Source organism: Ascidiella aspersa, chromosome 7 (assembly GCF_963924565.1).
Source record: "Ascidiella aspersa chromosome 7, kaAscAspe10.2, whole genome shotgun sequence".
Taxonomy (NCBI): domain Eukaryota; kingdom Metazoa; phylum Chordata; class Ascidiacea; order Phlebobranchia; family Ascidiidae; genus Ascidiella; species Ascidiella aspersa.
Genome location: NC_139453.1, coordinates 2,045,377 through 2,067,268, shown reverse-complemented (window position 1 = coordinate 2,067,268; position 21,892 = coordinate 2,045,377). Strand labels below are relative to the sequence as shown.

The 21,892-nt window shown below is 32.6% G+C and overlaps 1 protein-coding gene across 1 annotated transcript; it reads right to left on the bottom strand.

The window, feature by feature from the left end:
* Positions 1-7,090: 7,090 nt before the first annotated feature.
* On the bottom strand, positions 7,091-21,634 carry LOC146137238 (fatty acyl-CoA reductase 1-like). The gene is made up of 13 exons (XM_083394849.1): positions 21,538-21,634; positions 21,195-21,383; positions 20,498-20,673; positions 19,882-19,976; positions 19,246-19,384; positions 16,047-16,170; positions 14,131-14,350; positions 12,030-12,179; positions 11,367-11,448; positions 10,547-10,636; positions 9,999-10,128; positions 9,390-9,517; positions 7,091-7,590 (listed from the first exon to the last, which is right to left on the bottom strand). Exons 1-13 carry the CDS (start codon positions 21,562-21,564, stop codon positions 7,401-7,403), a joined length of 1,740 nt encoding a protein of 579 aa, XP_083250975.1. The 5' UTR covers positions 21,565-21,634; the 3' UTR covers positions 7,091-7,400.
* Positions 21,635-21,892: the final 258 nt, after the last annotated feature.

The following is a 21,892-nucleotide window of genomic DNA, read 5'->3' as shown; positions in this document are numbered from 1 at the left end:
TAAAAGAAGGTTAATATATTTGAAAAATAAAGTCTTTTTTCTTGTCTTAGAAGTGTTTAATCACACAGTTGCTCATGGATTGTTAAACTGGACCCCTTGGGGGTACCTAGGTCCTAGACTAATTTTATGGGACCATAAAGCCCCAATTGAAATCTAAGTGTATAATTAAAAAATTAAGGTATTTTAAAGAAAATAGTTAAAATGAAAAACTCTTTACAACCTTCTTGCATTTATTTAGACTTTATTTTACCTTTAAAATTGCTGAACAAAAAACAGCAGGTTTTAATTCTTCATTTTATACGACTTCAATTTATGACGTCATGTCTAAAACTGACGCGCCAACCAAAATAACTTTTTGGCGGATCGCGTTAAAAAAGTTTAACAACCACTGCAAGACATAAACACTAATGCATGTAAACTCGTCTACAACTAAAACATCTGATTTAATTCCATTAAATTGTCTACAATTAATTTATTACTACACAGAATGGTTAACGGCTATTGCCGCGACTAATAAAAATAATAGCCCACTGTAAAATACGTGTTTTGTCTTAAAACTACACAAGGTGATCGAATGATTTTAAGTTGCCCGCCAAGTTAGAACTACACACATTTGTCTACCGTTCTTACTGCTGTAAAGGTGCTTCAAAACTACCGACATATAGGTCCACAATATTGACATTTTATATTGACATTCGCGGACCACCACAGAGATAACTTAACAACTTTCCAAACTATCTATTCAGCAATTTTATTAGCACTTCTGGCCACATAAATTCCAGATCAGAATGTGGCCTATTAAAATAAAGTTATATTGGAAATGCTTGCTATAGGTAAATACAAACTTACTTAAAAATTAATTTAAATTTTACCCGCATGCTAATCATATACATCAGGGTTTTTGCATCATCAAAGCGAAACTGATTTTTTTGGTTTGCGGACCATGGCCGGCGTAGAATGTTTTAGCGTCATAAAATAACGTCATAAAACAAATAGACTTAAGAAACCTGGAGTTTTCGGGGTGCAGATGTAAAACTGAAATAAAGTCTAAATACGGTACATTACGACTTTTTCAATTAAGTCTTCTATTTTTAAATTCAATCCATTTACAAATTATACATTAATAAGACTACAATTAGGCCTTAATGGACTTCATAAACCTAGTCTATGTAGCCCCAAGGGTTGTTCCCCTACACCAGTTAACCCTGGTCTACATGTAATCACCTTGTAATTAATGGCTATTGTATAGCTAGCAAACTTGCCAACGGCGCTAGTTTGTTTTTACTTTTAAGTATACCGTCCAGACAGCTATTTTATCAATGTAGGTTTATTCCTGCTCCACAATTACCTTATCCTAGCTCAGAAATTAGCTTATCCCATCAAAACTGCAAATTTCTGAAGTTGTAATAAAGTAACTTAGTGCATATTTTAAAACGTGACTGGTTTTGACTTATCTGCAAAATGTACAACTGACTTAATGTCCATCAAAATGTCTGCCTATTGTACAACTACAAAAGTTTGAAAGTCTACCGTCTTGATTGTCATGAGAAAATACGTTACAAAAAGTAGAACCGCAGCATAAACGTTTGCAAACACAGATCAACTTAACTTAACAACATTCAAAACCATTTTTTCCAAGTATCACTTAGCCCTACACACTAGCTGCAGTTATAAAGGTAGCCTATCTTTAACTGTACGCATACCAGTTGTGTGAATCAAACTTCCGTGCAAGCAAGCATTCGGTCGAATCACTGTTAGTTCCTTCACGCAGTTAGTTCCTTCTGGCTGGCTCATAAAACGCCGGTAGCCAACACGAAACTGCTGTTCCAGACAGACTTGAAATCTTCTACAGAACAGCTGGGCGTTTTGGGGGCGGGGAAAGTGTGCGATTTACAGTCACCGGCAATTAGCGATGTACATTGTAAACTCTAATGGTTAGAGTTCTGTATACAATTCTTGTTTTAATTATTGATTAACCAGGCTATGACCTTTAAAACTATATTTTTGCCAACATTTACTTTGTAAGTTCATTTTTTTTGCTGTTTGAACTCCTAAACTCCAGAAAATGGAAAAAAAATTTTTTTTTTTTTTTTTTTGCTGTTTGAACTCTTAAACTCCAGAAAAATGAAATTGGACTGTAAATTCCGTTAAATCACTTCACTTCTAAATTGAATATTTTTTTCCATTTTTTATCGATTATGCGCATTTTTTCGCGCTTGGAGCGATTAGACTCTAATCCAGCTGCCCGAGTTCGCCCGAGTATAGCATTTTTGTGACGTAACAGTATGACATAATTTTAAGACTTCATTTTCGAAAATTTCGGTTGCTTCCAAAACACCCTAGATCCGCCCCTGACCATAACGCAAAATGTTTAGATGTCGTAAATTAAACAAGTGTAACAAAAACATTGAAATGCAATGTACTTTCCACTGAAGATTCGGTTAATTACTTTGTTTGTCACTACATCTTGACATGTTCGAATCACGACTAAAATTATTGCAAACTAAAACAAAATACTTTTTTAAATAAAATAGCGTAGTAATGGTTTTATAAACTTTTTTTAATGCACGGGTAAAAAATCGACAAAATCGTTCTACACTACTGTCAGGTTACTCATAGTCATACTTATCATTTATAAAACACAAATCAGTTACCAGCTAAAAACGCCATACAACGTTAGAATTCTCAATAAAAGTTGGGCAAAACCAATTTTTACAGCGTAAATATTGGATTTTTCTTAATATAACTCCAGGTACCGAAAACATGCAGAGGTGTTTGAAAATCAGTTGTAAAATTGTTCTTCCGGCAAATATTTTATGAAGTGTACCGACGTTTTAATAAACTACAGAAAATCTTTCATAATATTGCAAATACAGATTATTTGCCCAGTCGAAATATCATTGCCCTGATGAAGATTTCCTGTATAGGTTATCGAAACGTCGGTACATTTAACATGAATTTTGCTTGGAGAATAGTTTTACAATTGATACAATGCCTGGCAGCTGCAGTGTATTTTTGTTAGAAAATTTTGTCACGATTGCGGAACTATACTTTCGTGCCGATTTTCGATTTTACTGATGCGTTTTTCCAATATTAAACCTTTTTAACGCGGATCCCCTAAGAATTTATTTTTGTTTCGCGTGGACCAATGCTACATCAAATTGTTAGAGATGATCAAACTCCAAGATCTCGAGCAGGCCTTCAATAACCCCCTAAAACTAGCCCACGTACCCCCAAAACCCCTTTTTAAACTGTAAACTTTTAGAAAAGATAAATTAAACTTTTAATTGAAGATTTATGCCAGTAAAAATTTCGGTTAGATTCTAAAAAAAAATCTAAATCTTAAACAAAATACAAACAACAATGGTGTTTCAAAAATAAACTAAACAGGATACAAATACCTCTCTGGTAAACTGCCGTGCTAAATGACTAACTGCAACATATCTTACTATCATTGAACAGTCGAGCTTTGATAAGTCATTTCCTGAATACCCGAAGGCACTTTGTGTAAACACAACTTTTCGCATAATGCCCACCTTCGAAAACATTACCTTGAAAAGCTTACAGTACGATGCTCCTTTAAAAAAACACCCATTGTAAATCTACAACAATGTCACGGCCTTCCTAACAAAGGGGCTGCATTGTAAAACTGTACAATAAGATAACGCAACAAAACAAAACTGAATAGGAATAAATTCATATTCCATTGACTATGTTATTTCAAAACCAAGTTTAAAATAAAAATACTTTAGATTCGAAAATTACCAGCGAAAAACGTTGATTAAATGCAACAAGTAAGTATGAATAACCCTTAATTAAAGTATGAAATGTCAGAATTCAAACCATTTTTGATTTTCCAATAAAAATAAACAGTAAAGGCCCGTTTACATTACAGCTGCACTGAGCTGAGCAAACCGTAATTTGCATTTAAATTCTATTGTGGCGAGCGTTTCACGCTTTGCTAAACTCAAGCCCCGTGCAGCAGCTGCAGCTAGCTTAAAGTTACACTTTTGAGCGTTTCACGCTTTGCTAAACTCAAGCCCAGTGCAGCTATAGAAACACGTTATTTTTGGGGCGATTTTTACGCCCAGCGCAGCCCACTGCAGCTGTAGTGAAAATAATTTCACGCCCAGTGCAGCTCAGCTCCGCTCAGTGCAGCTGTAGTGTGAACGGGCCTTAAATTCTAATTAGTGGCATATTCAACTGGGAGCATATGGGGCTAAGCTAAAATACTGGCACAGAGTTATAGTCACAGGAAACTGATATAGCATAAAGCTAAGGAAGTTTCCAACCCATAATTAGTCATTCATTACCATTGCTAGAGACCAACTAACATGAAACGCAAAGGCAAATTACATTTACAAGGTTTAGGAAAATAGTGGTAACGGTGAACGGTGAAAATAAGCTGTTACCTTCTATTTTGGCCTAAATTTGGACGGTATCAACGAATACTCTTTAAAATAATTGTATCAACGAATACTCTTTAAAATAATTGTATCAACGAATACTCTTTAAAATATTTTGCCTTTGCCAAAAACTTGGTATTAGCGGTAATTTAGCACCAAAAATGAAAAATATTGACAAATGTGCAACTTAAAACAATCGCGCTAAACCAGTGTTTCTTGAGTTTTTTTCGCCGCGAAATTCTAAGCCTTTGTGTATATAAAATTATCAGCGAAGCTTGGCGACCCAATCTCTTTACTGAACTTATTGAAAGCCTAAGGCAAACAAAACATAAGAAAATGGCCTTATTAATTTCGAATATAAAATATATAAGCCATGCTTTCGTATTTATTTTGCAATTTTCTCAAATATTGTAGAAATGTTGCTTAGACCTAAAATTCATTGAATGTGAACTACTGAAGTCGGCGACCCAACCAAATCATATACAGCGACTTAATTTTGACTCGCGACACATCGATTAAGAAACACTACATTTAACCCACAATTAACAAACATATATATCTTTTAAGATCTGTTAATTGTGTCTGACCTGAATTGCTAGCTGTGTTAATTTTAAACTTTTGCTGATCAGGAATTAAGGTCGACATTTATCCTGCAAGGGTCAAGGTGATTCAGTGCAGCACAATCAGCAAAACGCCCTTTTCAGTGCAACTTTTGAAACCTAATCGAATCCGGTCTATCACTAACACCCGAGCCAATACACATTCTAAGGTCAACGTACAGTAGTTTCGTCGAACTTAAATTGATCAAATTGCTTTAAAACAAGCGCAGATAAACTGCAACACAGCAAGTTAACTTCCTGGACCTGTAATCACTGTACGCCGGCCGGCTACGCAATTATTCATTCGATTACTCACGTTGTTTAACTCGTGTTGTCCGGGAAGCCATTATTTAACCGGCTTGTCTGTTCAATTTGGCGGGATTACACTTTTTACTGAATGTTTATACCATGGGTTGTCAAACTGGGGCCCGCAGACACCTTGGGGCTTTAAAGGGGGTTTGAAGGGGTCTGCAAAAACATTTCTCAGTTTATAGGCTTATAAGTTAGTGCGCAAATTTTTTGACGTAACAAATAATAAATTTTGACTTGAAGTGGAAATTTTGATAAAATTTTGACTTTTTTTGACAAGTCAAAAAACAAACGCCCTACTGAAAATTTATAGCCTACTATAGGCCAGACGTGGGTCAAATTACTGCTCGCTAAGCAGATTATTCCAAACCGCGGCTTACTTTTTATAAAACTTTTTTAATAGAAATGTGCTTTTGAGTTTTTTGCGTAGTTTTGGAATACTTTATTAAAAGAATTATACATGCAAGGCATTCTCACTTATTCATATACTCTTACCAACTTGTCAAAACAACAAACTTTTTCACCAAGGTTTCGTCCATATTTGTAGCTATCTTTAAGAAGGAATCACACGTTGTATTATAATTATGTGTATTCAATGGGTACAGTTTTTGTGTAGGCATCATTTGTAAGTTTAAGGAAACTATATAAAAGTTTAGGAAAATTAATTTTTAATGCACTTAATGCATTAACTTTGACTAGGTTTGTATGTATATACCATTCCTCCTTTTTGACACGGCCCGCCAAGAAATGATCTGTTTCTCATGCGGCCCGCTATCAAAAATAATTGCCCACCCCTGCTGCAGACGCAAGAATTTTTAACCTGGTAAATAGGTAGCTCTATAGCAGTGTTTCTCATGTTTTTATAGTGTGGGTTTGCGCTCCAATAGCTATCGGCACCCCTCAGGAATAATAAATAGATTGATGCACCCCCACAAGATTTTTCTGAAGGTAATCACTAAAATAACGAAACATAAACGGAACTGGAACAATACACAACAACTCTACACAAATTACTAACTTATAATTAGATTTATTCCACTCTAATCCTTCCTAAAAGAGTTCACCAAATATCTGATTTCTAAAATTTTGAAATACCTATGGGCAGCCTTGAGCATTAGAAATAGCACCCCGGTTGAGAACCACTGCTCTAACGGAATACTGCCATAGTTAAAACAACAGAAAAACAGCTTAGTATAGTTATAATTAACTTTGATATCTCACAAATTGTTATCACTTAAAAGGTATTTTACCAAATTGCTGTTTAGGATGTTCATTGTAACATCAAAAGCCTGTTGGTAATTATTAAAACTCTAATAAGCTCCGTAACACCAGACCAGCGTACTATCTGTAATTGTAATTTATACAAATAAATGTCAAGCACACACATAACATTGACATGATAAAAAGCATAAAACAGGTTTGGGTCAATTAATTGATGTGTAGGCACTAGGCATGAACATGGCAATTTAGTATTTTTTTTTTTTTGTAATGTTTAGTCATTTTCAGTATTTTCAGTTATAATTTTTTTATTTTTTACAATCAACTATCAAAGTTCAAACTTTTTTAAAACCTTTTTACCGAAATAAAGGGAATTAACGAATAATAACATCTTGGCAACATAATTACTAGAATTAGCAACTATTTTCTACATTTCATTTGGAAGAATAAAGAGAGAAAAAAGAAAATAATTCCACAACTATAATAGAAAGTTAACAAGTTATCAGTAAAAGTTAGCAGCCTTTTCGACCAAAGTGTTGACATAGAAATATTAACCTTAGCATTTTTCTCTACTAAAACAGGTTGCTCATAGAATGTTAAAAATACAACAAATGGATGATAGGTGTTTTAATTAGAAAACAAATCTATTTATTAATTAAAAAAAAAATTATTTTGCATAAGTAAATCAAGATGTTGAAATAATTATTTAAATTACTATGTATTCCAACTTTTTTCAATTATTTAAACACAGTCGGTGATAAAGCACTTGTCTGAACTTTTTTGGAATCAATTTCTTTTTCGAAGGAAAAATGATCAATAAAGTTTGGAACTGTGCAAGGTTTAATTTTTAGGCAAAGAATAATTTATTTTAAGCAAAAATGCGCGAAAAAAAGCTGGATCGATGGAGAGTGCTGGAAATTTGGAAGAAATGCAAAAACTTGAACCAGAGCGACATAAAAAGGTGCCAGAGGTTTTGCGCGATCCCGGTCCTGGAAACCAGAAGGCGCCATACGACAAGGAACATTGAAGCTTGGATAAGGTAACCGAGGACTCGCAATCTGGAAAACATACAAAATGTTGTTTGAAATATGTGGGAGCATAACGGTGAGGTTGTAGTTAGGCGTAGTTGTAATTAGAATATTAAGCCCATGAGGAAGTAAGTAGCACTTTGAACTAGATAATGGTTGGAGGGTTTAGTAAGAGGTAGTCAGAATACCAAAGCCCATACAGAACGTTTAAAATAAATCTTTAAGATAACGGATGGAGGTTGTAGTTAGACGTTATATGAATATCAAAACACATACAGAAGGAGGTAGCATTCTTAAAGTTTCAAATGTATCTTTATACGTTTTTAACATGGTCAGTTGGAAATGAATAAAGAGTTATTCGAAACGTTCAAACTGCTACTTTGTTTGAAATACATTTTGTTTTCATTTTATCTCTTAAAGAAGCAATGTGAGCGACAGGTCGATCTGGGACACAAAATGGAGACCAACTTACAAACGTGTTGTAACACCAACACGTAAATAGTATGCACAGGAGATAAATATTTGTAATTTCCATGTCGCTGTTGTGTTTAGTTTAATTTGCACATTTTTTCAACAGCAAATTTTATATACATTTTTTAAGTTTTAGGCAATGAGCTAGTAACGATTTTCTTTTTTGAATTTTAGAAGCTGTAGCAAGCCATCTTACTGAGGCACTTTACGGAAAAACAATATTCAACTATTAATGCGCCAGTCTAAAAATTGTTCTATGAGATCAGTCGTGTTTATGACGTCACTATCAAACTTGCTTCTAGAAAAGGACCGTGTTTAATATATATACTTAAATACTAACACTTTCGTTATAAGACTTGGAAATATCTGCAGTAAATCAATTCCTATTGTTGTGTTGAAATTACTTCATAAGTTTACAGGAAGTCAATTTTTCATTGTTGCGTCATAGGCGCCCAATACATCTTTCTTTTGTGGATTGCCAATTCGTTATGTCGCAATTAAACGTTTAGTTAGTTGCGCAATGTGCTCATAAATTACGACATTCCTGGCAAATTTTAAGACAACAATCTGTCTGGAAACGTGAACATTTTTCCGATTTGCATTTTAATGACTCTGTTAAAACTTTGTGTGAAAAATGGTGAAATTTCTATGGCTTGTAATTTTCAAAGCCAACAAACTTTTTAAAAAGGCGTCGCAAGACAAAAAAAAATTGAGAACCAATGGGTCACTTTAAAGTTCATGCAATTTTTTAATAAAGTTTGTAGCTATAAAACGTGCGGTGAGTTTCTAACGTCATAGACATACCGGGATCGTCGCTTTTTCTAGCCTGGCCTTGCTTGCACAAAATCCTGAATTGATTAACTGATTTCGGTTATCTCTTCTGAAGACCCCCGTATAGCATGATATTGTTTTCCATTAGTTTCATTCACTACAGATAACCTGTTTGCTATGGGGTTAATTCACAGGGTAACTAAATTCTATTTGTTGTTTTTGTCCCCTGGTGGTATAAGTTTAACCGCAGACTAGTTGTTTTTGTCTTTCTTGAATTGTTGGTCAACAGATTCTGTGAGCCGCTTTAAAGGCTCCCCGTGTGCTACGATATGTGCGTTGGCTAGAACGACTTCTTAGAACTTGATCGCAGTGCTACACAATGTACACACTAGTGTGTGAGTGTTTTAATACCAAGTAGCCTAAAAACACCATTAGATAAATACAATATTAGCCCCTATAAGGTTAGCCCTTCGAAATTGCTCCCAGTAGACTATGATGTGTTCGCCGTTACAGCTGGTCAGTGCGAATTCCGAAGGGCTATATCGCAGTTGTACACACTTGTGTATGACTGCCCCAGTTAGACTTACCTCTGAATATGCCTTCTTGCAGCGGGATACCCATTCAAATCTTCTTTCAGCATGTATTTGCGCAGTCCTTTGGCGTAAACGTTCATGTAGGAAGACCAGTGGATAGTTCGGGCATCGAAGTTGAAAATCTAGTCAAGCAAAGGTTAATATATTTGCACAAAATAATCCCGGCCATAGAGTGATATATATATGTTTTTTTTAAATAATAGTATCTTGATTCTTGGTATAAAACCGTATTAAATGACTGTATTTTAATTAAAATGTCTTGACTTTACTTAGGTCATTTGTCAACCTAACTGTTTTCATCGTTTTTAATAAAATTTAGTTGTTTACCCCTATCTCAATATTGTTGATACAACCTGGATTTTTTTAGCAAATGGGTGAAAAATATTTGTTTTAATAAATAAAACTAAATTATAAGTTATAGTGTTAAATAAAAAATAGTATCATAATGAAAAAACAAGAATTAAATATTAGTTTTAACCGACATTTGACAGGTTTTTCTGCATTGTTTTAAACCTATATTTAGTTGATTTTTCTCTAGTTTCTTTATAGCTTTATTTGGTTGCTCTGTTTCTTAGTTTTCAAATTTCACTTTTGTTGTAGTACCTTTTTGTCTTCCTCGGTCATTTCACTCTGTAGTTTGTCGACATTTGTGTCGGCCCAGTTCCACCCGTTTACGAGGAAATATTGAAGAACACCGACAGTATCTCCCATCCTCTGTGTGAGACGAAGAAGTCTGCCCAACACAGCAATGTGTCACATAAAACAGTGCTTTTCAACCCTTTCCCGTTGAACACTTAAAAAACTTACTAGTAATAATTTGGATTTCATTTGATTTACTATTAGTTGAAAATGGCTGGACTTAGGTAAAAGTTATTTGTTGGAAACTACTTTAGTTGAACTGAACTTACTTGCGTCTTTTCATTGAAACAAATGACTTGGGTTGAAATTAAGTGTTTTATTTCAGGTGTTTCACAATCTTATCGTTATATTTAAGTGTTTTTTTAATTTATCTCAATTTTTGCACGTAAAACAAGGACATGACTTAGACTTACTGAAGGTCGTTTTAAACAACTTGACGGGGACTTTAATCATTTTAAAAATACTTTACAAACTGTTTTTTTTTACTTTAATACAGCTAGGCATTTTCTTACTTAGGTTTTTGCCCAAGTAACACCCTCCCAGCGTCGAAAATGTAAGCGGGAATATATTCCCTCAGAAAAGAAGTCATCCAATACACGTACCTGAAAATAGTTAATCATTAACATTATGCTCATGGACCACAATATTTCTGTTTCCTAACAATATTTCGTTGCTATGTATGTTGTGTGTTAAGTACATAACAAAAAGTTAAATAATATATGGAGATGTTTATATGAAAATATATATTTAAAAATATGTTGTGCAAAAAAAAATCAGTGTTTTTTAGGTGCTTAGGGACAAAAACTTTTCTTAAATTTATCAAATGTTCTCTCAAAATTACAGCAAAGAGTTAAAAGTTAGTTGTTGCAATATACATTAATGAAATAGGCAGTTTCTTAAAATTTTTAAGCGTTGATTAGAGCCGAACCTTAAAAAACTGGTTAAAAATTTTTATATTTGATGAATACTGCTTATCCTTTTATGATAGATTTTAAAGTCAATAGAAGCACAGCCGGGACAGTTGACTGTAGACACCTAATGGTCTTTCGACCCTCCAGGGGGGACTTGGGGCCACATTTACTACAGCATTATCATATATTACCTTTAATTATATGGCAAAGTCTATGCCTTGGCCAAAAAATTAAAAAAATGGTTCAATTTAAAATACGCTTTTTTATTATATAGGTTTTGTTTTGATTCAAGATTTTGATTTAAGAAAAAAGTATATTCCAGATATGTTTTGTTTTGTTTATTAAATTAACTTGCTGTTGAAGTAAATTGTTTGTTCAGTCCAAGAATATCCCATATATTAAAAAAGATGTCCATACTCACTTATTTGATTTGGTGTGAATCTTCGGCAATTGAAAAGCAGAATCCAAAGGGTAATTGTTAAATGTATTGGTCAGCAGTTGCTCTGTAATAAAACTCAAATTAAAATAAATCCTATATTTTTTTAAATATAGTTCCTTAAAAACCTAGAAAAAGGTCTGAACATGTGGCCCGTGCTTTGAGACACAGATTGCTTTCAAATAATTATTTATTTTTTCGTGCTTCAGTAGTCTTATGCTAATGAATCCAAAGCTCACATTAAGGAATTGAAACGAAAACACATCACTATTTTTTTGAACAACTTACTCCATTCTGCCAGCGTTACAGGTAACAGGGTTTGGTTGAAGATATCAAGGTTGGAAAAGGCGAGTTTAGAGGTAGTCTCAATTTTTAGCAACCTACGTGAGTTCAAGTCTAAATGTTTCGAAGTTAACTCCAAGTCAACTTATTTTAATAATCGAAGCTTAAGTCTGATTCAAACTTACCCTATTGTGCCAGTATGATCGGGTCAAAGATATTAAGTCAAATGTTCAAGTTAAATAGTTTAACAAATAGATTTTTCATCTAATATAAACTTACTCCACCGGGCTTTTGTTAAAGATATTTAGTCAAATGTTTAAGTTAAGTTGTTTAACAAATCGTTTAAAAGTCCTATTTCAAACTTACTCCATTGCCCCAGTGTGACTGGGTTCTTGTTGCTGCTTACGAGGTGATAGATTGGAATGGACTTACGACGAGCCGTGACCTCCGAACTTTCAACCTTGTCCACTTTACCGAGATACTGGAGTTGGGAGTCACAGCTTGGACACGATCGCCCTAAAAAGTAAAAACTTTACACTATTTTTTCCATATTCTCGCAGCCAAGCGTCAAGGGATTTTACTAGGCGTGATTCTCAGCCCTGTATGGCTTACGACACCCCTCAAAAATAATAAATAGATTTTCGTAACCAAGACTTAAATTTTCGTTGAGTATTTTACTGAAATGTCATTATAAATAAAACTGGAAGAACACTGTCAACTAAAAAGATATAGGAAAATGTCATTTCATATAATGGTATCTAATCGTACACAAATAGTTGTATCAAGAAGCTTACAGATTGAACAAAAATCAGATTCTTAAAAATTCACAAATACCTAGCACCCTTGAGGATTAGAAATGGCACACCAGGGTGCCGCGCCCCCCGGTTGAGAACCACTGTGTTAAGACAATTATAAAGATTTACAGTATTTTGTTTCTATACTACAATATTTATCCAAGATATGGCTTTTTAACTTGTTATACAGTTGTACTTAAGGATAGTAAAACCATTAAATATTAAGCTATCTTTATACTATTACAAAATAAAGCACATGCTTGTTTATCAAAGCATATGGTATAACCCTAACAATAAAAAGTAAACACAATGTGAAGGTTTATAAATTTCCAGATACTGTTTACGACTCTATAATAGGAATAGGAAATGGAAGGACTATTGACCTCAGCTATTGAGCACACTTGCATTGTTAATTCAATACAGCAGGGGTGGGCAACTATCTTTTTTTAGCCTATGTAAAAAACACAAAATGGTGTTGCGGAAGGTCAAAAAGAGGAACTCAACTAACACAATATAATGTCATAATGCTATGCTAGAAAAATAATTTGCCTATCTGAAAGCTGTTATTAAGTTTGGAGTTGTGTTCAAATGTAAAACTACAGGTGCAATAAAAAAGCCACTTAAACAAATTGAGACTAATTGGTTTAAGGCGCAAAACTGAATACTAGATGATAAGTTTTTAAAACAGGAAAAAAAGTTTTGTTTGGGGTATTAATTTAAAACATGTCAAACTTTTAATGTCTGGATCAGTTCCTATTAAAGATTAGGGTATAATAAATATATGTATACATATATGGTTTAACTACTGACTTCGTAGTGAAGATTTTCTTAAATATCACGCCCCAATTGAATTCAGATATATTACATACGTTGCGAAGACAGCGCAGAAAATACCAAGAAAAAATGTTCCAAAGGAAAATAAACTGCCGGCCAGATTAAAATGGCTTTGCTGGCCATATTTTGCCAAGGTTTGATTATATAGTAATTTGCCTTGTGCACTTCTCGGTAGTTACAGGGAAAAAATTCAAACTAAATATTAGCAGTCTAACATGTAAGTAGTTTACACTAGATTTATAAAACTTAACAACTTGTATAAATATTTGACCAAAATATTTTTTTTATTATTAAATGTTTATATCATAGGTTACACTGAATATGTGATACTGGAAATCACCTTGACCCTTGCAAGATAAATGTCAACCTTAATTTCTGATCAGTAACAGCAGAATACTCTAGCAAAGCTAGCATTAAGGTCAGGCACATAAGATGTTAAAAAAGAGATGTATCTATAAAAGTATATCTTAATTTAAGTGAATCTTATCATAGGGGCGGCAATAGATTCAATGGACATGAAAAAATATTCTTAATTTTAAGTGTATTTGGTTTAAACTTGTTGAATAAAACTTTGTACATCAAATCATTACAAAAAAATTAGACAAATTTCAAAAAAGGACAAATTTGAACATTTACAAAACAGAAAGAGAAGCTACGAATATTAAAGCCCATACAGAAGTAGGTAGTATTTTTAACATTTTTAATATCTCTTTATTTATTTTCAACATGTTGTTCAAAATGCTAGCTACTTCTGTGTGTGCTTTGATAATCTTACTACGTCTAACTACAACATTAAACCATTATGGTCGAAATAGAAGGATAAAAACAGGTGAACCTACTCAAACCAAATTTTGATGAAATGATCGGGGATCTTTCGATGGCCACAGTTTGTTCCCGGTTCGTGCCAGTTCGCCACGCCGCTGCAATCGTGCCACTGACAACAAAATCGGACGGCACGATGTCCATGCTTTTTGTCAGGTCGACCATCAGAGTTTGTAGCAGGCCTTTTCCATAAGCCATAAAAAGGCCAGTCGAGCCGTTCAGATTTGAGCACCAACCCTATAAAGTCAATACGGGTGTTCACTGGGTGTGTTCGTTGTTTGTTTTGACTCAGAATAACATCTATCGCTATTCAATTAGTTTCAGTTCTTCTTCAGAAAATAATAGTTACTTCATTACACAAATCTGTAGAATTTATTCAATTTTGTACTCTTATTCGCATATAAATTAAATAGAAAGTAACCTGCATGTAACAAACTTTTGCGTTTTGTTTAATTGTTATGACACAATAATAAGTTAGTTTTAGTGTATGTAAAATGTTGAAACATTCGGGAATTGCTTATTTAATACAGGTCCACAAGTAAAAAAACAAAAAACAAAACAAATTTAAGTTCCACACAGAAGTAGCTAGCAGTTTTTAACATTTATTATAAAGATTTCTTTAAAACTTTAAGTATAGGCTGCATACTTTTGTGTAGGTTTTGATATTCATTTTATGTCTAAATACAATCTTAATTCAGTATGCTCAAATGATATAAAAACATAAACTTAAAATTAAGCAAAAATTGTTCACTTTGAACTGTCCATTTAAAAAATACAAAAATATGTTGATATAATTAAACATTAAACTGAACTAAACAACTTTATTCAGATGTTTTAAAGAAATGAAAGTGTTTAAGATAAAGCATCATGACAAAACTATAATGGGAGTTTGACAAAATAAAACCTAGGATAAGTCAATAGCAGCGCCATAGTCAACAGTTATGGGCGAGTGGTTTTATAAAGGTAATAAGGAGGAGTTCACAGGTAATTCAACCGGGATAACCACTTAACAATGGAAGCAATCCACACCTTACACCTACACAATTTATTGCATGTTAACAATGAACTGTGTTGTAAGATACTTGCACCACTTAAGACCAGACAAAAACAGCTATATATTTGCAATTGTATTTTTTAGCCATTGAGCAAACTACAGTTTGGGCAGTGCTGCCTTGGAATTTCATTAAAGTTCTCATTTTTTCATGTTTTTTTTTAATTTCATTAAAATTTCTCATTTTTTATTTTTGTTGGAATTTTATCAAAAGTTCTGATTTAGTTCAAATAGCATATTTAGGCAATACATTTCAATTCGATGGAGAATAACATTTAACACCATTATGAAACAAAAAATTGTTTAAATTGTTCACGAAGCCCCACCTACTTCTGTATGGGCTTTATAATTCATTTTAAGTCTAACTAAAACCTTTAGCTATAATTTTAAGATTAAATGTTCAAAATGCTACCAACTTCTGTTTGGGCTTTTAAATTTCATCTATCCTATGTCCAACTACAACCTCTGACCATTATGCCTCAAAGTAATTCTTGTTTTACACTATTTTTCATAAATTTCAAGTTCATTTGGAAAATCTACAAATATTCCAGGTGTTCTAGTTTGCTTCAGACAAGTGTTACTTTAACTTGCTGGACCATGATTTGTTGAATTGCTTACTGTTATGTGCGCGCTCATTTATATACCATTGTAAGTATGCAAAGACATTACCTTGATTTCTTTGTTTGTTATTATGATCAAATCCTGAAAACACTCTGAGTATACCAGTTCTTTAAGTTGAGAAAAACTTGCAGCTTATAAAGTTAAGTTGGCTGCCCTTTAGCCCAACCTGTTGCTTCTTAATAGGTGCTATTTTTTATTCTCGCCCGTCATTTTATTTTGTTGCTTCAGCTTAATAATAAAACACAAAACAAAAAAACTTACAGGGATGGGGTCGCTGTAGATGGCTCCAACGATGCTCGGTCGAACAATGCACAGTGGAAGTCCCATTCCCTCACGCACAATCACTTCTTCACCGAACGCCTTCGTCAGTGTGTAAGTGTTTGGTCTAAAGAAAGATAGGTTAATTTGAAATGAATTTAGAACAAGCAAGATAGACAGGTGTGCATATTAGGGATGTATGATACTTGACATTTGATTCTAATACTGATAGCCGATATTTTGGATAAAGTGTATCGATCCAGTCTGATACTAAACGCTGCATTACTATGCTCAAACAATCAAAAAAGATTTAATTAAAATGTTATGCCAAAATATTCTTTAGTGTTAAGATGTTAGTTACTAATTGGAAACCTATTCATTTTTTTAAATTTACCTTTCAAGGCAAAAATTGCAGCATTGGATCGCAAATCAAGGCAGAATTCCTATATTAATGTGCTATCGAATCAGTAAGAAATAGCACCCAAATATTGTCAAAAGAGTATACTTGACGGGTATTGACTCCGATCCTATATATCACACATCTCTAGTACACATATTAAGAAAGGAATGATAGAAATAAAACTTTTTATGGTTGGTCTGAAAAAGTATTGGTCAACTTTGAAATCATTTTAAAACAGACAAGTATAATTCCTAACGGCTAAAGATGTTGCAAGACCGCAACATAAGAGAACTTTTAGAATATGTCCACTAAAACAGGATATAGCATTGAATTCACTTTATAACCGATAAGGAAATCCAACATAACACCCGGCAACAATTAAAGTATTAAGTTATAAACCATTGTAAACAAAATACCAACATATGTCCGGCCAATTTGAAATCTCAAACAGCATGAAAATGGCAAACAGGTATTTTATAGTTTAAAGTAGTTTATTTTAAAACTATATAATAGTTCTAAAAAGAGATTTTAAAGAAATTTAATGTTTAATAAACCTAGATTTCTGCACCATAGCTAGTTTTTTGTTGTTTATTAAACCAATGTTCATAGAAATATAGAATTGTTGAAAAATAGCATTAGTGAAACATTTTTTTATAAACTTATCCTATTTTATACTTTTGCATCTCATTAAAAGAAAAGAAGTAACTGACATGTCGGAACTTTTGTTGAAAGTTGAAAATAACGTGTATCTGTGATGAAAACTGGAATGGCTAGTAATATTTGGGCCATTTCCTTTGGCCGTCAATTAATCTAAATCCACAGGATGTTCAGCTTATACACATCCGAGAGTTAGTATACACAAAACTAAAGTCAGTATTATGGCATTAGCCAAAGATGCAGTGACTTTTTTGAATGGTAAAACAAACCTATTGAAAAGTGCTTTTAGCATGGCATTCAAAGTTTTTTACACATTTTTCGTAATTAAATTCTTATTGCAAATCTATCTGAACAGAAAAAAGTTTATTGCTTTTAATGTTTTGGTAATACAAAATAAACTACTTTACTCGTACATTGTTAGTTGAAACTATGAAGTGTTTTTTTTAAGCCGTTTCAAATAGATTATTTGTAAATATAGAGAAATAATAATTTAGCTTCCTGTTAGTCGCTACATTGCAACGTTTTAATAAAAACACACAAAAATAAACAGCCTACTTCTTTCCTATACATACAAATACAGTATAATTGGCTTTCATAAAACAGTACCCTATTGCTTAACATTATCTTTATTAACTTAAAATTTGTTTTTTTACTTTAGCTATGTCACTTTAAATTTACTTCCGGTCTTTAGCTTTAGCAGACAACATGGCAATGACAGTCTGAAACGTTACAACTTATTCAATGGGTTTAACAGGAGTTTATGCATCACACATGATAGTTACTTTGCCAAATATCTAATACACTGCACAAAATTTTTGGTAAAAATTGATTTGTAGGATATGGTGTTGTATATCAAACCTGAAAATTAAATAATTACTTGGGTCATATTTATAATATATATATATACATACATATTTAAGTGTATATACAGCTAAATTAAATATATATTCTGTTTCCTGTTCACTGTGTGGCATCCTCAATGGTAAAATGAATTGAGCGTAGTGTTTTCATTATAGCTAAATCTGTTATATTTAGTGATGTGTGGTTGACTGTATTCTACACATTCAAATTTTTTTTTTAATTTAGTTTCTAATTTATTGACACAAAAAGATTATACACATGGTAAATAATTTGGTCTATCCAAGGCTAAAATTCTCTTTTTTTTATAAAAATGATCCCAAAAAAACTATTTCTATAAATGGCCAGATATTGGTAAGTATTGGTGATTGCAGACCGGATGTTAAACTTAGTGTTAAACCTAATATTAACCAGATCAACCTAAAAAACATACAAAAAGTATTTATCAAATAACACGGTAAACTTCATACAATTGTCGTTTAGTTAAAATTCATTACATTTTAAAATTTCCGACAAACACATTCGTTAATAAATATAGCTAGCTGCATGAATATATAACCTTATGTGTTTTGTTTACAGTGTTCCCGGGGTGCTTTATTATCTTAGTGTTTATAATTATTAAAGAACTGACCAAGGCCTACATTTTCTAAAGTGCTACAAATCATCTCTAATGTTATATGTGTTTTTGATAACACACCAAAAAGAATCAACACGGTCTAAGTAACGTAGGTTGGCAACCCTGGTCATGCCCGCAAAGAAACCTACCGCATGCATATTTATAGAACGCCGGAGCCTTCATGGGGGCTTATCAAAGTAAGTGGGCCAATCAATCAATAAGGGTTGCTGTGCAAACAAGGTAAGGCTAGAAAAACTAGTTCAAGACCTCAGTAATGCTTAATAGTGTTTAGGGACAATTTTGCTTTCATATCTTAGAAAGAGTTTTGGGCGATGTATATACTTTTTGTGATATATTCTAGCAGGGTTGTCACACATTTTATATAATCAATTCAATGGCTTTTAGAAGACAACTTATAAGTTTAGAAAGACCTAAAATTGATTCACTTAATGTTTTGAATATAATACACAACATTATAAATGTCATGGTTGACACAATAATAAATATACTACTTTTTCTCCTTTGTTATTTTCAAAACAAAGATTATGCTTGAAAAACATATGGTCTTTAAAGCTTTTTCAAAGCACAACAACATTTCAAGATTCAAAGATGAAGTGTCAAACCTGACTTGATTAAGGAAAAAAAACTCATGACACTCTTTTTTATTTCACCTGTCTTTAAGGATGTCAGGAGTCAGTTTAGTGATCATGTCGTCGGTCATCCATTCCATAGAATCATGCAATTTATCAAAATCCCAACCGGTTTTGTAAACCACTTCACCGATGTCACGTTGGTTGCAGAAGGAGTAGGCTGGAACAACAACCAAAATAATAACTTGATTTTCAAAAACTTTTTTAAAGAAATACCAGATGGAGACGGATTTAGAAACTAGTTCAATATCAAGAGCACTAACGGACAAGATTGGGCTAACACAAATAGTTTCAGTCCGATTAGACTTAACAATATATTCATTTTTCTGTTAGGAGCAGCACCTCTATTGTCTTCATAACACATCACTAACTTTGGAGCATAATGGTTGGATGATTTAGTTAGTTGTAGTAGGAATATAAAAACCTATATAGTAGTAGGCAACATCAATGTTGAAAATGAATAAAGAGATATTTAAACGTTCAAAATGTTACCTAATTCTATATGGACTTTGATATTAGTACTATATCACTAAGTCTGATTTGATAAACCATTCAAGAAAGTTTACCTTAATGAAACAAATAAATACTACAGTAAGACAAGTAATATAATCACTTAATTAAAAAAAATTGTTTTTTATACATAAAAAATTAAGCTACCTGTTGAAATGTGGACAAGTGCTTCGAGGTGCTTTATTCCTCTGCATATTTCAAGCATGGTTCTGACCGCTGTGGTGTTGACTTGATACGATAATCTATTAAAACATCGAATATTACAAAGCATTTGTTTAATATCAAATAATCAGTGGCCAGTTATGTAAACAAGTCATTTTGAATGACCAGTAATGTATGATTGGCAAGCAAGTATGCTTAAATCATCTTGTAATGACTTAGTCAAGAAAAATGTCCTAAAACAAGCTTGTTTTTTATAAAATTAAACTGGTTATATGGTAAAGTATTTTTACTTGGGGCAAAAACTTGTCTAAAAGTTAAAATTGTAAAAGCTATATCACTTAGCACAAATTAGTCGGCACTAAATGGTTTTATTACACGGTCTAGAAATGTAAGTTTCAGTTAGAAATACAAATAGACTCTACAAAGATAGAAGAGTTGATCTATCAAGGGAATTAACCAAACCTAACCGGAAGAGTGAAGATTAAACATAGATAGGTAATATTAATTTGGGTTGTCCTTATAATAAATATTTCTAAAACTTAGAAATTGTTAGTTTTAAATGGTTGCCTTAAATGTTTAATTTGTTGATTTTTATGGTTACCTTAAATGTTCATTGAACCTCAGAGTTGCCGCAGAATGAAAAAATATATTGACTTCATCTTTAATTTCGGCCAACAAATGTTCCTCAACTGCAAAGTCTGGTTTTTCAAGATCACAGGGAACAACGTTCAGTTTGCAAGCAAAGTCTGGTTGGATCTCACGAAGCTGATCAAAAATCTGATCAAATGAAAAAAATCATGTGTTTTTTTGAGGTCTTAGGAACAATTCTAAACGTTTGAGTCTCTTAGAATATAGCCTCTGTCTGTAACTAGGTAGGTTCTATAGTTAACATTTTATTTCAATACAGATACCGATTGTTAATCCAGTTTAATCATTAACAAACATAAGCCATTATTTAAACAATTAGATAAATTAACACAATATTTAAGACAAAAAATATCGCAATTCGATCTGATAACAAATGAAACATTGCCATGCTTTAACCAACAGAATAGATTAAATTGTAACATTTGAAAGTAAGTTTTAACTTTTTTTAATAAATTGTTAACTTCTTTTAATAAATATACCTTTCAAGATAAAAAAATTCCTGCTTTTAAACAGAAATTATGGCTAGCATACCAAGTCACTTAACTGAACACCTTTTTTCTCCTAAAAGTTTCTATAACTGTGATCCCTTCAGAAGTCAGACTGTCTTGGAATTTCTTAATTTACTGACAATTTAATGACTTTTTACTCACTGGAAGTTTTATGAGGCCGTTTAATCGCTCTTCAGACGACATATTCCGCTTCTTTCGAATAAAAAGGTAAACCTTCTTAACATCTGGACACGATCTTAGAAGTTTTTCAATCAAGCAGTGTCCAATGAAACCGGTAGCCCCCGTAAGTGCCACGGTTTTCCCCGCAAAATATTGAGCAATGGATGGTCTCTGAAATTGAAAAAAAATTATATTCTTTAAACAAACAAAAAACTTTGAGGTTAAATGTATCATTAGAAATAAGATAAATAAGTAAAATCAAACCAGTTTTAAATGTTCATAATTTATTTTACTTTTATATTAAAGTTTAATGTAATATTGTTACCTCATCAAATTCACCCATGTTGATCATTGAACGGTTCTTTCAAATTTCAAATTACACAGTTTGAATTTACTTTTAACAAACAGTCACTGATTCTACTGAAATACAACAAAGTAAACAGATGATTTGGGTTAAAAATAAACTGAAATTTTACATAAACTTGCCAGGCAATAATTTTTAATTATATTAATATACTCTATTTTAATTATATTAATGATTTTGAATTATATAAAAGTACCAAGATTTAAAAATTATCAATAAACACTACTAAATTGTTATGCTGTCAGGGATATCTTTTTCGAAAACTGTCACTTAATTTAGTACAAAAAAAGAATAGTTCAACTTCTAGTGATTTAAA

Coding starts and splice junctions, on each gene's coding strand:
- LOC146137238 (XM_083394849.1), bottom strand. CDS start 21,564: ATGATCAACATGGGTGAATTTGATGAG. Junction 21,384..21,537: donor ACATGGGTGAATTTGATGAG/GTAACAATATTA, acceptor TTTCAATTTCAG/AGACCATCCATTGCTCAATA. Junction 20,674..21,194: donor ACGGCCTCATAAAACTTCCA/GTGAGTAAAAAG, acceptor TCATTTGATCAG/ATTTTTGATCAGCTTCGTGA.